This window comes from Balaenoptera borealis, assembly GCF_965194805.1.
Source record: "Balaenoptera borealis genome assembly, chromosome: 11".
Lineage (NCBI taxonomy): Eukaryota > Metazoa > Chordata > Mammalia > Artiodactyla > Balaenopteridae > Balaenoptera > Balaenoptera borealis.
The window spans coordinates 51,846,244-51,862,355 of record NC_138868.1 but is presented as its reverse complement, the minus strand read 5'-3'; the positions used below and the strand labels follow the sequence as shown (position 1 = coordinate 51,862,355).

Here is a 16,112-nt window from a genome sequence, read left to right as displayed (position 1 = left end):
ATTAATCAAAGAAATGGAAATTAAAATCACCATGAGATTCTATTCTACACTTATGAGATTGACAAAAACAGACAGGAATGACTGTTGGTGAGAATATGGATTAACAGAAACTCTTACACTGCCCTGAAGGGTACAGATTGATACATCCAATTTTAAAACATTTGACATTATCTATTCAGTTTAAAGATGCGCTTAGCTTATGACCCAGCAGTTCTACTGCTCGGAATATAACCTAGAGAAACTCTGGCACATGGATACCAGGAGACTTTTGAAAGAATGTTCATAGCAACTTCCTTTATAAGACTAGAAAAAGCTAGAAATAACCCAGCTGTCCACTGACAGTAAGATGAATAATGGAATACAAGATAGCAATAAAAATGGAAGCTCTGTAGGCACATGCATTAATATGGATAAGATTCACAAATGTAATATTGAGCAAAAAGCAAATTGCACAGCAAGGACCTACAGTATAGCACAGGGAACTATACTCAGTATTTGTAGTAACCTATAATGGAAAAGAATCTGAAAAAGAATATGTGTGTGTGTGTGTGTGTGTGTATGGCTAAATCACTTTGCTTTACACTTGAAATTAACACAACATTGTAAATTAGCTGTACTTCAATTTAAAAAAAAAGGAACTTGCAAAAGAATACACATACTAAGATGCCATTTATACAGTGTACAAAATATCCAAGAAAACAGTATCATTTTGAGATACATCATATGTAGTAACACTATTAAAAGGAAAAAAAAAAAAAGAGGAGCTTGGTAAAATTCAGTAGAGTGGTTACATCTAGAGCAGCATGCATTTGCAGAGGGGCAGATATTCCCCAAGGGAGTAAAAATTGCTTCCGGATTTTGAGGGGTGGTTTGCAAAAAAATCTTAGATATTACAGCAGGCCACAGTACTTAAACATATATACAGTATATTTGTGGTATTAAAATTTAATCAAAGAGGGAGATTAGGGAAAAAATGTCTTAAAAGGGTCCCTGGATTGGGGAGTGGGAGTGATAACACTTAAAAAACATTTAAAAAAAAAAAAGGTTGAGGAACACTCCTTTCGAAGGAAGGTGGGAATGCAATAAGGAGAGGGTATATAGATTTCGACAGTAATAGTAATGTTTTATTTAATCTCAGTGATGGATACAGAGGTGTTCTTTAACAACTATTTATTGAATGCTACTTTAGACAGAGTCACTCTGCTAGTTGCTGAAGGATACATCAGTAATGAGATTTAAGGCCTGACCTCAGTTGTCACAAGGAATGACAGAGGGGAGCAGGAAGGGACTGGAGGGAAAGATTACAAAGGGGATGAGAAAACTTTTGAGAGTGAGAGATGAGTTCATTATCTTGATTGTGGTGATATTTTTACAGGTGTATAGGTAAGTTAAGACTTATCAAAGTATACACTTTAAATATGTACAGTTTATTGTATGTCAGTTATACTTCAATAACAGCTTTACAGAGAGAGAGATTGGGCATATATCCCAGAGAAAATGAAAATTTATTTTCACACAGAAACTTGGACACAAATGTAGAGTAGCTTTATTCATAATAGCCAAAAACTGGAAACTGCTTAAATGACCTTCAGTGAGTGAGGGATCAAACACATGGTGGTACTTCCAAACTATGGAATATTACTCAGCAATAAAAAGGAGTGAACTGTTGATACATGCAACAAATTGGATGAACTTATAGGAAATTATGCTGAGTGAAAATGGAAATCTCAAAAAGATATATGGTGGGACTTCCCTGGTGGTCCAGTGGTTAAGACTCCGTGCTTCCACTGCAGGGGGCACGGGTTCAATCCCTGGTCAGGGAACTAAGATCCCTCATGCCGTGCCGCATGGCCAAAAAAGAAAAGATATATGGTGCATGATTCCATTATGTAACATTTGCAAAATAACATGTTTATAGAAATAGAGAACAGATTAGCAATTGCCAGGAATTAGGGAAGAGGAAAGTAGAGGGAGCTATTATGGAGTAGCACAAGGGAGTCATGTGGTGATGGTTCAGTTAAGTATCTTGATTGTGATAGTGGTTAAATGAAGTTATACATATGATAAAATTGTATAGACCTCTACACATACACCACCCCAAAATGAGTGCATATATAACTGGTGAAATCTAAATAAGCTTTATGCTTTGTACCAGTGTCGATTTCCTGGTTTTGACATTTACTATATTTATGCAAGACGCCGACATTGGGAGGTGCACAGGATCTCTTTGCAACTTCCTTTCAAAATGAATTGTTCGAGAGAGAAGACCAGTAACTAACCCAGTACCTCTAGTGTACAGATCTTGTTTTCTATGTACTTTCTCCTACTCACTTAAAAAAAATAATAATAAAAGTAAATAAATAAGAACAGTGCTTCTTGGGAGAATAGCACTGATTCTAGATCTGGGACATGAAATATTTAAGGTAAATGTTAAATAACTTGTCATAATGGAAAGCAAGGAAACTGTCAAAACTATCAAAAACTACTAGTCCCATCTCAAAGGGACTCAGGATGTGATCTTGCTAGCCAAAGATGGGATAATTTTAGCATCAATAATGATAATAACAGCAGTAGATTAAAACACATCAAATATTTTTAAATCCATGACTTCGTAATAATAATTTATTAAAGCTATAATTGATCATTCTTTGGAGGTTGCTAGGGAAACGGCTAAATTTGAAAACTAGATAATAAAGGGAAGAGGAAATGTTTATCCTGCCTTATACAAAATGTACCTCAAGGTAACTAAATAATTGACTTGGAAAGTTTTTCTTATGGAAGTATTCCAGCTAATAAATGAAACAGGAATGATAGAATTCCTTGAAAAAGTGATAGAAAAAATAGAAAAATCTCTAGTTTTTGTAACCCCTAATATGTTTAGGCATTTATCATCATAGGTCTGTTCTATTAGTTTCCTACGGCTGCTGTACAAATTACCATAAACTGGATGGCGTAAAATGACCGAAATTTATTCCCTCTGAGTTCTGGAGGCCAAAAGTCAGAAATGAAAGTGTCAGCAAGGCTGCACTCCCTGCAAAGGCTTCAGAGGATAATCAGTTTCTTACCTCTTCCAGCTTCTCATAGCTTCAGACATTTTTTGGTTTGTGGTCACATTACTCCAATCTCTACCTCTGGTCTCATTGGCTCCTCTTCTGTCTGTGTTTTCTTCTGTTTGCCTTTTATAATGACATCACTTATCATTAGATTAAGGGCCCAACCACAGAATCCAGAATGACTTCCTAATCTCAAAATCCTTAACAATTACATCTGCAAAGGGCCTTTTTCCAAATGAGGTAGCATTCACAAGTTCCAGGGATTAGGACATGGACATCTCTTTTGGGGGGCCACCATTCATTCAGCCCACTACAACTGTTAATATCAAAAAGAGACAAGTCAGAGGCAAGCCTCTTCATAGAAGTAAACACCACCTTGTCAAAAAATAAAAATAAAACAAAAACCTAAATGCAAAGAAGCATCAATTTACAGGACACACAAGAAACAGAATACTGCGAGAATGGAGTCAACAAAACTCAGACTGTGGGAAACTCTACAAAACAAAAACTCAGTTTCTTCAACAAACAAATTGCAGGGGGATGGAGTTAAGGGAGATGGAGGAAGAAACCTATATATGAAAACAAACCTAAGCAACATCATCCATTTGCACTGTGGGAACCTTACTGTGATCCCGATTTGAAAAACTTTTTAAAATATGAAACAGAAATTTGAACACTTACTGGTTGTTTTATAATATTTTTTGTAAATTTTAATATGGATATATTTTTTAGAGTCTTTGTCTTTTAGACATTACACTGAAATATTTATAGATGAAATGATATGTCTAGGACGTGCTTCAATAGAATTGGGGGAGGGGAGGAGCAGGTAGGTTTATAGATGAAACAAGAATTTGTGTTTTTGGAAGTTGGGTGGTAGGTACATGGGGATACATTATTCTGTTCTCTCTACTTTGACATGTTCCGTAAAAAAAATTAAAAATTTAAAAAGGTTGATACTTCCCCCTTGAAAGAAAGAAAAAGAGGAAAGAAAGAAAGAAAAGGAAGTTTGGTTTGTGGTGCTTGAGAGGATAGGTTTAGCAACTAGAAGGATGATCCTCTTAGCTTTTTTCTGCATGGTGACTAGTGAGGCTGTGTCTCAGGGCTGTGTCAAGAGCTTTCACAGGGGATTTCCCTGGTGGCGCAGTCCTGTGTTCGATCCCTAGTCCTGGAAGATCCCACATGCTGCGGAGCAACTAAGCTACAACTACTGAAGCCCACGCACCCTAGAGCCCGCGTGCTGCAACTACTGAGCCCGTGTGCTGCAACTACTGAAGCCCGCGGGCCTAGAGCCCTTGCTCCGCAACAAGAGAAACTACCTCAATGAGAAGCCCGCACACCGCAACAAAGAGTAGACCCCACTCTCCACAACTAGAGAAAGCCCGCGCGCAGCAACGAAGACCCAACACAACCAACCAATAAATAAATAAATAATTTTAAAAAGAAAAAAAAAAAGAGCTTTCACAGCTACTCTAGCTTAAAACTGGAATCCAGGAAAAGAAAAAAACCCATTTCCCTTTTTTCAACCACTCCTTCCTCCATCCCACCCCTTCAGTCTGGATTAAATAGCACCATCTTTTGTGCTCTCCTAGTACCTTCTACATACTTTGATAGTGTATTTTAATTGTGTAATCTGTTTAGTTCTCCCAGTTTCTAGATTATAAGTTCCTTGAAGATATTGACTTTATTCATATTTATTCCTCTGTGTATTCCCCCTCTCTGCTGCATTTAACATTAGGCCTGATAAGCTCTCTCAGTAAATGGTTGTTGAATGGGGGTGGGGGTGCAGAGGAGCAATAGAGAATTGGGTTGTGCTGGTAAATAAAATGCAGAATATACCTCCTACTTTCTCCATCTCCTGAATGAATTCTTTTCCCAGGACTACTAAAGTATAGCCACAAAGCTGCTTTAAACTTTTCTTCCTTCTTCTGCCCATCCTCTGGCAGAGGTGCTAATGAGCTGTAATATACTACAAATGAAAGAAGAGTCAAGGGTAAGCAGTGTAGCAAAATAGAAAATGGGTTTCTGCACAATCAAATGTTGCTGATTTCCACTCTTTCCCAGAGTATATAATACAATGAATTCTTTTTAGATAACTGTCTTCCTGTGCTATTTGTTTTGTTACTTTATGTGTATTAGAATTCCCCTTCTCTATAAATTCCTTTCTAGTCTGTCTTCTTGGTATGCTTTAAGATGGTAATTAGAACACAACCTCCTTAAAAAGGTGGCAAGAAGTACTAGAAAAATACTATTTTGTGTTATGTATAAGGTTATTTGGCAGTTTCCTAGTAGATGGCAATCTCCATAAAGCAAACTTTAAGAGGCCTACAAAACTTTAGAACTGGGAGAGACCTGACAAACTAATGTGCTTCCCTATTTGCACCTTCCCCCCGTTCAAAAGAATAACATTTTGTGTAATAGCCATCTTTTTGCAGTCTTAAAATAGTACATATTGTCTAGTCCCCAAATCTGGGCTAGTTTCTAAACTAGTACTTTCCATACTTAGATTCTTGAGAAAATGGGGCACAAGGATAACAACTATTATCTAAAATGAAAAAAAAAAATTGTAATTATAATTTCTTTTTGACCACGTAGTACTGGATGATTGCTCATTTTTAGAAAACAGCAGAATAAAGCTTAAACTTTAAAACACAATTATTTTAACCTTATTAAAGACTTAAAGATATTTTATTTTCTCTTTAGGTGGTACGAGACTATAATCTTCAGCTGTTTTTACAAGAGAATGCTGTATTTCACAAACCCCAGCCCTTCCAGTTCCAGCCTTGTGACAGTGATACTGTAAGGGAATTCCAGATTTTCATTTCATTTGTCTTTAAGCTATGTTTGTTCTTAAATAACTACTATCCTTGGAATAGACAGACAAAAACTGAGTGTATCTCAATATTATAACAAAACTGTGAGGATGCAGAGAAACTGTGACATTTCTTCTTTCTAAAATGTGACTAACACGCCCAGTATCTTTATGCTAACAACTTTCTGCTTAATAAGGTTAAATCATAAAACAAGTTACTGGAAATCTGAAAACTGAACTGAGGGAAAAAGAAAAAAATATTCAATAAATTTTTTTCAATTCAAATGTAAATTACATACTTTCTATTCATGAAATTCTTCACATGCATACCCTTCCAAAGAAACCAGTGGTTAAGTTTTAACCAGAATAGAATTAATAAATAGAATAATGAATATATGCATACAAATATTTTTACTGGTTTTATTAAAAATTATAGACCCTTTATAATTCCTTTCAGATTTCTTAGAATGTTAAAGTATTAACACAAATGCCAAATTGGCAGTGTTTAAAAAACAATCATTAATCATACATTTTTATCCTTGAGTTTACTCTATGAAAAATGATAGCCATTTTTTAATTAAAGAAAAAGAACCAGAATACTAATTTAATAACATTTTTAAAAAGATATTTAACTTCTACAAGGTGAGAAAGCACATGTTGGCATATCTAGCACATTCTCTCAATGCAGGCAAGCCAAGAGGGAAGTCAAGTTGTATTGGTAAAGTCTTGGTAAACCTAGAATCAAAACCAGGGGAGTGGGCAGAAGACCTAAATAGACATTTCTCCAAAGAAGATATACAGATGGCCAACAGACACATGAAAGAATGCTCAACATCATTAATCATTAGAGAAATGCAAATCAAAACTACAATGAGATATCATCTCACACCGGTCAGAATGGCCATCATCAAAAAATCTAGAAACAATAAATGCTGGAGAGGGTGTGGAGGAAAGGGAACTCTCTTGCACTGTTGGTGGGAATGTAAATTGATACAGCCACTATGGAGAACAGTATGGAGGTTCCTTAAAAAACTACAAATACAACTACCATACGATCCAGCAATCCCACTACTGGGCATATATCCTGAGAAAACCATAGGTCAAAAAGAGTCATGTACCAAAATGTTCATTGCAGCTCTATTTACAATAGCCAGGACATGGAAGCAACCTAAATGTCCATCAACAGATGAATGGATAAAGAAGATGTGGCACATATATACAATGGAATATTACTCAGCCATAAAAAGAAATGAAATGGAGGTATTTGTAATGAGGTGGATGGAGTTAGAGTCTGTCATACAGAGTGAAGTAAGTCAGAAAGAGAAAAACAAATACAGTATGCTAACACATATATACGGAATCTAAGGGAAAAAAAAGCCATGAAGAACCTAGTGGCAAGACGGAATAAAGACACAGACCTACTAGAGAATGGACTTGAGGATATGGGGAGGGGGTGGGGTGAGATGTGACAGGGTGAGAGAGTGTCATGGACATATATACACTACCAAATGTAAAATAGATAGCTAGTGGGAAGCAGCCGCATAGCACAGGGAGATCAGCTCGGTGCTTTGTGACCACCTAGAGGGGTGGGATGGGGAGGGTGGGAGGGAGGGAGATGCAAGAGGGAAGAGATATGGGAACATATTGTATATGTATAACTGATTAACTTTGTTATAAAGCAGAAGCTAACACACCATTGTAAGGCAATTATACTTCAATAAAGATGTTTAAAAAAAAAAAAAAAAAAAAAAAAAAAAAAACCAGGGGAGTTTATGATATCAGAGTTTAATGGTATCAGTTTAATAGAAACCTTTGCTGGAGATATCTTCATTACTTTTCCTACTAAATTTTAAGTAGCCCTGTTAGTGGCTATATAAAGAAATGTAGGAAATCAGCATTTCCCTCTAGATTATTAACCCTTGCCCTTTATAGTAGCGCCTTTTTTTATCGATCAGCTTTTGCCTAATGACTCGGAGACATTGTCCTGAGGATACAGGGTATGGACAAGTTTGCCAAGCTTGACTTAAAATTGCGACTAATTTGAGATTATTTTATCTTTGCCCATTTTCCTCAGGAAAATCAGAATAATAGTGACTCTCATCTCACTCATCCAAAGCCCAATGACAACCTGAAATCCTTCATTGTTTCTGAACACTGTGCTAAATGTTCTTAGCTGTGTGTCCCTGTTTGCCTTAAAATTCTAACTGTATGCTGTTTTCTGTCCTTGTGCAATCTGTACTGGGCAGAGTTTAAAAGCTGCCCAACTGGTGGATATTGAGCTCTCCCCTGTCAGTGCTCTGAGAATGACCATAGCTGAGGTATATGGGGGTGTGGGTCAAGGGTGGGAGGGATGGGGTGCGTGGGTTTGCATGCTGATGAAGGGTGGGACCTGGTATTGGAATGAAAGTTATAAATATATGTGTAAGGGGCTACTGAATGCATAAGCTGGGGCTTTCTGTTTTTCCCTTATAAATTAGGGATTTCTTTTCCTGTTTATAGTGAAAAGATTGAGCTTCTCATTTGTCATCTTGTCTGAAGCACCTTAGTTTTCCTCAACAGGAGTGCTGGAAAGAACCTTAGAGCTAACTTGCCTTTATTAAAGAGGAAACTGAAGCCTAGAAAGGAAAAGAGACTTGTCCAGAGTCATACAGTGAATTAATGACACAATGTCTTGATTGCAGTTTAATGTTCTTTCCACATGCTACTCTGTTTTCTAAGAAGAAATGTTCAGCACTTGGGGAGCAGTTAATTTTTTCATAATGGAAAAAGATAAATGCTCACACATTTGTAAAAATCATCCCAGATTGTCAACCATTGAAAAAGTCTTTAGAATAATCATTTTGAAAATGTTTTTACCTGTAAAATTTGTTGTATGTACTTTTTGTTTTGTTGTAGATTAAGTATTCTTACTGCTCACAAAGAATAAAATCCCAAATAATTGTTTTTACTCAGTATGGACTAGTACTGTTCTTTCATATGAGAATGGAACCATTGTTTACTTGCTTTTCTGGTTTCCTCTTGGAAAAGCCTGTCATGGAGAGTGCCAGTCAGTGCCCCATTAACTTACTCCTCCTGCCGGGTAAATGCAGGGCATGTAGGAAGCACTAATTGCCACTATCTTCTGTCGTATTTCTGAAATTGCTATTGTTCCTATCCTATTTTGGAGCATATTTTAATTCAACAGACACTGAGTCCCTACTGCATCTGAGTGCCAATCGTTCAGATAGAGGCTGAGGATCGCTATTACATGTTAAGAGCCTGGACTAGATGAGCTCACTGACATGTACACAAATAAGTAAAATATAATGAGGCAAGTGCTGTATATGATAGAGTGCTCCTGCTGTCCATTGATGGGTACAGTTAATGCATCCTGATGTAGTATAATTTTTTTACAAATTTTTTGAGGCATATTTACATATCATATAATTCACCCATTTCAGGTATATGATTCACTGATTTTTAGTAAATTGACCAAATTGTACAACCATCATCACAAGTAAGTTTTAGAACATTTTCATGACCCCAGTAAGATCCCTCGCGTCCGTTTACTGTTAATCCCTATTCCCATCCCCTGCCCAGGCAACCTCTAATCTATTTTCTTTCTCTATAGGTTTCCGTTTTCTAGAAATTTCATATAAATTGAATCATACAATATGTGGTCTCTTATGTCTTGCTTCTTTCACTTAGCATGTTTTTGAGGTTCATCTATGTCTTAGAATGTATCAATAGTTTGTACCTTTTTAATTACTGAATAGTGTTATGAATATACCACATTTTGTTTATCTGTTCATCAGTGATAGGCATTTAGGTTGTTACCCACTTTTGGCTGTTATCAATAATGCCAATATTAACATTTGTGTACAAGTCTTTGTATGAATATGTTTTCAATACTCTTGAGTTGCTGAGTCTTATGGTAAATTTGTTTCACTTTTTAAGAAATTGACAAACTTTTCCAAAGTGGCTACCATTTTGTGTTTCTACTACCTTTGTATGTATATGGGTTCTTGTTTCTCCACATCTTCACTTCCATTTGTTATTGTCTCTCTATCTCTTTGCTTATAGCCATCCTAGAGGATGTGATTTTGATTTGCATTAACCTAATGACTGATGATGTTGAGTTTCTTCTAATGAGCTTATTAGTGATTCATATATTTACTTTGGTAAAATGTCTATTCATGTCTTTTGTCTTTTTTAATCAGATTGTTTGTCTTCTTAGTATGGATTAGATCTTGAAGATGAATTGAAATTTACTTTGCAGTGATTGAAAAACAACATGCCAGGAAGTGAAAATAACAATTGAAAATAATAGATGAAATTCACTGAAGATTTGTTTCATGCTAGATATTTTTCTGATTGCATTGCCTGTATTAACTCATTTAGTCCTCTCAACAATCCCATATTTTAGGTTCTCTTTTTAATACTCATTTTATAGTCGAGGAAACTATGGTTAAGAAATTTGCTCAAGATCACTCAGCTAATAAGTGTTGGAGCCAGAAAAGCTTGAAAGTGCATTACCTGTATTTGAAATAGCAAGTAGGTTTGGTATGGTGAAGGTGTTGAACAACACCATAAATGTAGGTTGCAACCAGATTTTGTGTTTGAACTTTACATATGGTAGTATATGGAGAACTATGGAATGTTTTCAAGTAGGACAGTCATATGGTAATTGCACATGGATTCCCCCTGCAGGACAGTATTGTTCCTTAATTTTATTTTGGATTTTATAATTTATATTAGGAACTTTGAACTCCTTATGGATTTAATACATTTTTTATTCATTCAATAGATATTTATTGTGTATAATTTGTATATACCCTTGCCTTATATAGAGATGAGTAGTCAATAAATATTTGATCTAGATTTAGGTAAGATGCATTCAGGAAAGCCATAGGACTTTTAAAGTCACCACCATGATTAAAGGTAACTTATTTTCTTCTGAAGGTTTTTGTATATTATCTTAACATTTTTTTAAAAAACTTTTTAATATAACCCATTTCAAATTCCAGTATTTTCCCTACAAAAGTCAAAAATGTCCAGTTGAAAACATACAGTCACAGTATTACCACTGGAATTTAATTAAGGGTTGAAATTATTGCACTTCTTGTTTTTTTGGCTTATCTTTTTTTATCTGCTGGTAAATCAAAATTCCTTTTCATTTTATTTTAATATATGATTATTTTGAGTCATGTTTTAAAATGATATACCAAAAGGAACTGGCCAAAATGATTTTATAAGGTCACAATTCTCTATTCTGTACAGCCACAGAATTAAATTAGGAATCTTAGTTTAACCATAAGATGGTTACAAGTGACAGTGATCAGTGGCAAGTTTCATCTGATGTAGTAATTTAGTAGCTGGCTCATGGTTAATACTGAAATATTTCCATGTCTCTATTTCCATATAGAGTTACTGATTTCTAAAGTATCCTTTCTTTATTCTTCTTTATATCTTCTGGTATCAGATGATACCAGAAAGTCAAAAATCTTTCTAGAAATAGTAAAGTTCACGTTTCTTCACTGAAATGAAAGTTTTTAATACAAGATTGTTCTGAGAAGGATATGGAATGTATCCTAAAATTTTTTTTTTATAATTTTAAAAATTTTATTTATTTATTTTTTTGGCTGCGTTGGGTCTTCGTCTCTGCGCGCAGGCTTTCTCTAGTTGCAGCAAGCGGGGGCTACTCTTCGTTGCAGTGCACGGGCTTCGCATTGGGGTGGCTTCTCGTTGCAGAGCACAGGCTCTAGGCGCGCAGGCTTCAGTAGTTGTGGCACGTGGGCTCAGTAGTTGTGGCTCGCAGGCTCAGTGGTTGTGGCGCATGGGCTTAGTTGCTCCGCAGCATGTGGGATCTTCCCGGACCAGGGCTCGAACCCGCATCCCCTGCATTGGCAGGCAGATTCTTAACCACTGCACCACCAAGGAAGCCCTGTAGCCTAAAATTTTTATTCCCCCCCCCCAAAAAGGATATTCTATGAGAGAGAATTTATTTATTTATTTATTTTAATATTTATTTATTTGGCTGTGCCAGGTCTTCGTTGCCGCATGTGGGATCCTCGTTGTGGCATGTGGGATCTTTTTTAGTTGCAGCATGAAGGCTCTTAGTTGCGGCATGCGGGATCTAGTTCCCTGACCAGGGATGGAACCCAGGCCCCCTGCATTGGGAGCCTGGGGTCTTAACCACTGGACCACCAGGGAAGTCCCAATGAGAGAATTTACATTTATCAGGCTCTCTATGTTGAAGAGTCATTCAGCTGTCACATGGGTCATACTTGTATTAGACATTCAAACAGGTGTTGTACAATGAGAAATCATGGGCTCTGGAGTCAAATCCTGGCTGTGCTATGTGCTAGCTGTGTTTATTTTTTTATTTTTATTTTTTTATTTACTTATTTTTTTAAACATCTTTATTGGAGTATAATTGCTTTACAATGGTGTGTTAGTTTCTGCTTTATAACAAAGTGAATCAGCTATACATATACATATATCCCCATATCTCTTCCCTCTTGCGTCTCCCTGCCTCCCACCATCCCTATCCCACCCCTCTAGGTGGTCACAAAGCACCAAGCTGATCTCCCTGTGCTATGCAGCTGCTTCCCACTAGCTATCTGTTTTACATTTGGTAGTATATATAAGTCCATGCCACTCTCTCACTTCGTCCCAGCTTACCCTTCCCCCTCCCCATGTCCTCAAGTCCATTCTCTAGTAGGTCTGTGTCTTTATTCCTGTCCTGCCCCTAGGTTCTTCATAAACACATGAAAGAATGCTCAACATCATTAATCATTAGAGAAATGCAAATCAAAACTACAGTGAGGTATCAGACTTGAAAAATAATGACTATGTTTCTTGTGTTTCTTGTGTGAAAATCAGCTTTTCTATCCCTACTCACTTTGTCCTTCTGCGCGCAGGCTCAGATATCTTCTATGCCCTTATGCTAACCTTAAAATGAACTGAAATCATATCTTTGTCTAAGAACAAAACAGTTAAGATGACTTAAAGACTAATATATCAAGAATATATTGGAATGAGCGGGAATTCCCTGATGGTCCAGTGGTTAGGACTCCTCACTTTCACTGCCAAGGGCCTGGGTTCAGTCCCTGGTCAGGGAATTAAGATCTCGCAAGCTGCGCAGCCAAAAAAAAAAAAACACTCTGTAGTGTAGTTCTTTAAAGTTATTTAATAACTGTAAATTTTGAAAAGACTGTATTTTAATATTACTTTCTAAAAAGATTGGTAATTTTTAAAAACAACATTGCTAGGCTCTGAAAGCCTTCCTAAACTCTTGAAAGAGTTTGGCTTTTGTTTTCTAAAAACAAAATTAAATCAAAAGATGTCTTTTCGGGGCTTCCCTGGTGGCGCAGTGGTTGAGAGTCTGCCTGCCAATGCAGGGGACACGGGTTCGAGCCCTGGTCTGGGAAGATCCCACATGCCGCGGAGCAGCTGGGCCCGTGAGCCACAATTCCTGAGCCTGCGCGTCTGGAGCCTGTGCTCCGCAGCAAGAAAGGCCGTGATAGTGAGAGGCCCGTGCACCGCGATGAAGAGCAGCCCCCACTTGCCTAAACTAGAGGAAGCCCTCGCACAGAAACGAAGACCCAACACAGCCATAAATAAATAAATAATTATTTAAAAAAAAAAAAAAAAAGATGTCTTTTCTTTTCTTTTTTTTTTGGCTGCACCATACAGCTTTCAGCATCTTAGCTCTCTGCCCGCCTGACCAGGGATGGAACCCATGCCTCCTGCAGTGGAAGTGCGGAGTCCTAACCACTGGACCATGAGGGAAGTCCCTAAATCAAAAGATGTCTTGACATTTAAGTAAAAGCCTAGACAAAATTTCATTGAAAAGAGATTTGTATTTTAGCAATGTCTTTTTCAATATTACTATCTCTATCTATGTTATCAATATTGGCGTTAGATAAATAGAATAATTAATGAGACAGTATGGTCATATAAAAATAGCAAGGAATCTCGAGAGGTCTCAATACAAGCTCTAGATCCAGCACTTACTGGCTAAGTGGCTTCAGAAAGGCACATACCTTTTTTGAGCCTAGATTTCCATACCTATAAATTGAGAAGAGTCCCTATTAGTATTGTTTTGAGAACTAAATGTATGTAAAGCAGTTAGCACAGAGCTTAAATAGTCAATAAATGATACCCCTTTTTAAAATTAACATAGCTTTATAGTTTTCTAATTATAAAAAATGTTTTCACCTAAACCCTCACTGTTCAGAGGTAACCACTGGTAATAATTTGGTCAATATCCTTCTGAACATCTCTCTGCAGGTACCTACTTACATAGATGCGGATACACAACTTTATATAAGTAGAGTTAAAATAGACTTGAATTTAAGCTTTTTTTTCTCATTCAGTAGTATATCATAGATATCTAATATTTGCATTATCTGTACTCCCTAACCATCTCAGAAATTTGACATCCTGACCTCCCATCAAGTGGTTTGTCTTTATGTTTTTCATCTCCAGTACCTCCTAAAATTATGTCATGAATTTAAAATTCCAAGTAAATTAAAAATATGTTTTAAGAATATTTTTATCATTTTTACAGAGGCTCTTCTGTTCTTGAGTTAGGCGAGGCTCTCAGATAATGCTAAAAAGAAATTTGGAGCTCAGAGCAGTAGCAGTAGAATAGCAAAATTTCTGGGTCTCTTATCCAGAGAAACACACTGTTCCCTCTGCTTACAGCCAATGCATGAGCCTGTTTGTTCTCTTAAAATTAATTTCAGCACTGGTGAGGATCTGAGATTTCATCTCATCTTCAGATGTCTTGATTTTCAATTGCGAAAGCTGAGACCCAGAGAGGAAGTTAAGTACATTAGCCAGGGTGACACAGCTAGGTTTCTTTGGGAAGTAAATATTATATATGTACAATGTAAATGTATTTGAGGAGTAAATGTTCTTCATTTTTAAAGGCTACTCTTTTTTTTTTAACATCTTTATTGGAGTATAATTGCTTTACAATGGTGTGTTAGTTTCTGCTTTATAACAAAGTGAATGAGTTATACATATATGTCCCGATATCTCTTCCCTCTTGCATCTCCCTCCCTCCCACCATCCCTATTCCACCCCTCTAGGTGGTCACAAAGCACCAAGCTGATCTCCCTGTGCTATGCGGCTGCTTCCCACTAGCTATCTGTTTTACTTTTGGTAGTGTATATATGTCCATGCCACTCTCTCACTTCGTCCCAGCTTACCCTTCCCCCTCCCCGTATCCTCAAGTCCATTCTCTAGTAGGTCTGTGTCTTTATTCTCGTCTTGCCCCTAGGTTCTTCATGACCATTTTTTTTTCTTTAGATTCCATATATATGTGTTAGCATACAGTGTTTGTTTTTCTCCTTCTGACTTACTTCACTCTGTATGACAGACTCTAGGTCCATCCACCTCACTACAAATAACTCAATTTCATTTCTTTTTATGACTGAGTAATATTCCGTTGTATATATGTGCCACATCTTCTTTATCCATTCATCTGTCGATGGACACTTAGGTTGCTTCCATGTCCTGGCTATTGTAAATAAAGCTGCAATGAACATTGTGGTACATGACTCTTTTTGAATTATGGTTTTCTCAGGGTATATGCCCAGTAGTGGGATTGCTGGGTCATATGGTAGTTCTATTTTTAGTTTTTTAAGGAACCTCCATACTGTTCTCCATAGTGGCTGTATCAATTTACATTCCCACCAACAGTGCAAGAGGGTTCCCTCTTCTCCATACCCTCTTCAGCATTTATTGTTTGTAGATTTTTTGATGATGGCCATTCTGACCAGTGTGGGATGATATCTCATTGTAGTTTTGATTTGCATTTCTCTAATGATTAATGATGTTGAGCATTCTTTCATGTGTTTGTTGGCACTCTGTATATCTTCTTTGGAGAGATGTGTATTTAGGTCTTCTGCCCATTTTTGGATTGGGTTGTTTGTTTTTTTGATATTGAGCTGCATGAGCTGCTTGTAAATTTTGGAGATTAATCCTTTGTCAATTGCTTCATTTGCAAATATTTTCTCCCATTCTGAGGGTTGTCTTTTCATCTTGTTTATGGTTTCCTTTGCTGTACAAAAGCTTTGAAGTTTCATTAGGTCCCATTTGTTTATTTTTGTTTTTATTTCCATTTCTCTAGGAAGTGGGTCAAAAAGGATCTTGCTGTGATTTCTGTCATAGAGTGTTCTGTCTGTGTTTTCCTCTAAGAGTTTGATAGTGTCTGGCCTTACATTTAGGTCTTTAATCCATTTTGAGTTTATTTTTGT

The 16,112-nt window shown here is 36.7% G+C and overlaps 1 protein-coding gene across 6 annotated transcripts in view; it reads left to right on the top strand.

Moving 5' to 3' along the window:
• FCHSD2 (FCH and double SH3 domains 2) overlaps nt 1-16,112 on the top strand; it is a 310,099-nt gene that overhangs the window by 233,386 nt on the left and 60,601 nt on the right. For 5 of the 6 annotated variants that reach the window (XM_082342951.1, XM_082342953.1, XM_082342954.1 and 2 more), the window contains one exon: nt 5,754-5,849. In XM_082342951.1, coding sequence (XP_082199077.1) covers nt 5,754-5,849 — 96 coding nt within the window. Of the gene's footprint in view, nt 1-5,753; nt 5,850-8,108; nt 8,181-16,112 lie in introns of all 6 variants that reach the window. The other variant, XM_082342955.1, reaches the window with a different exon arrangement.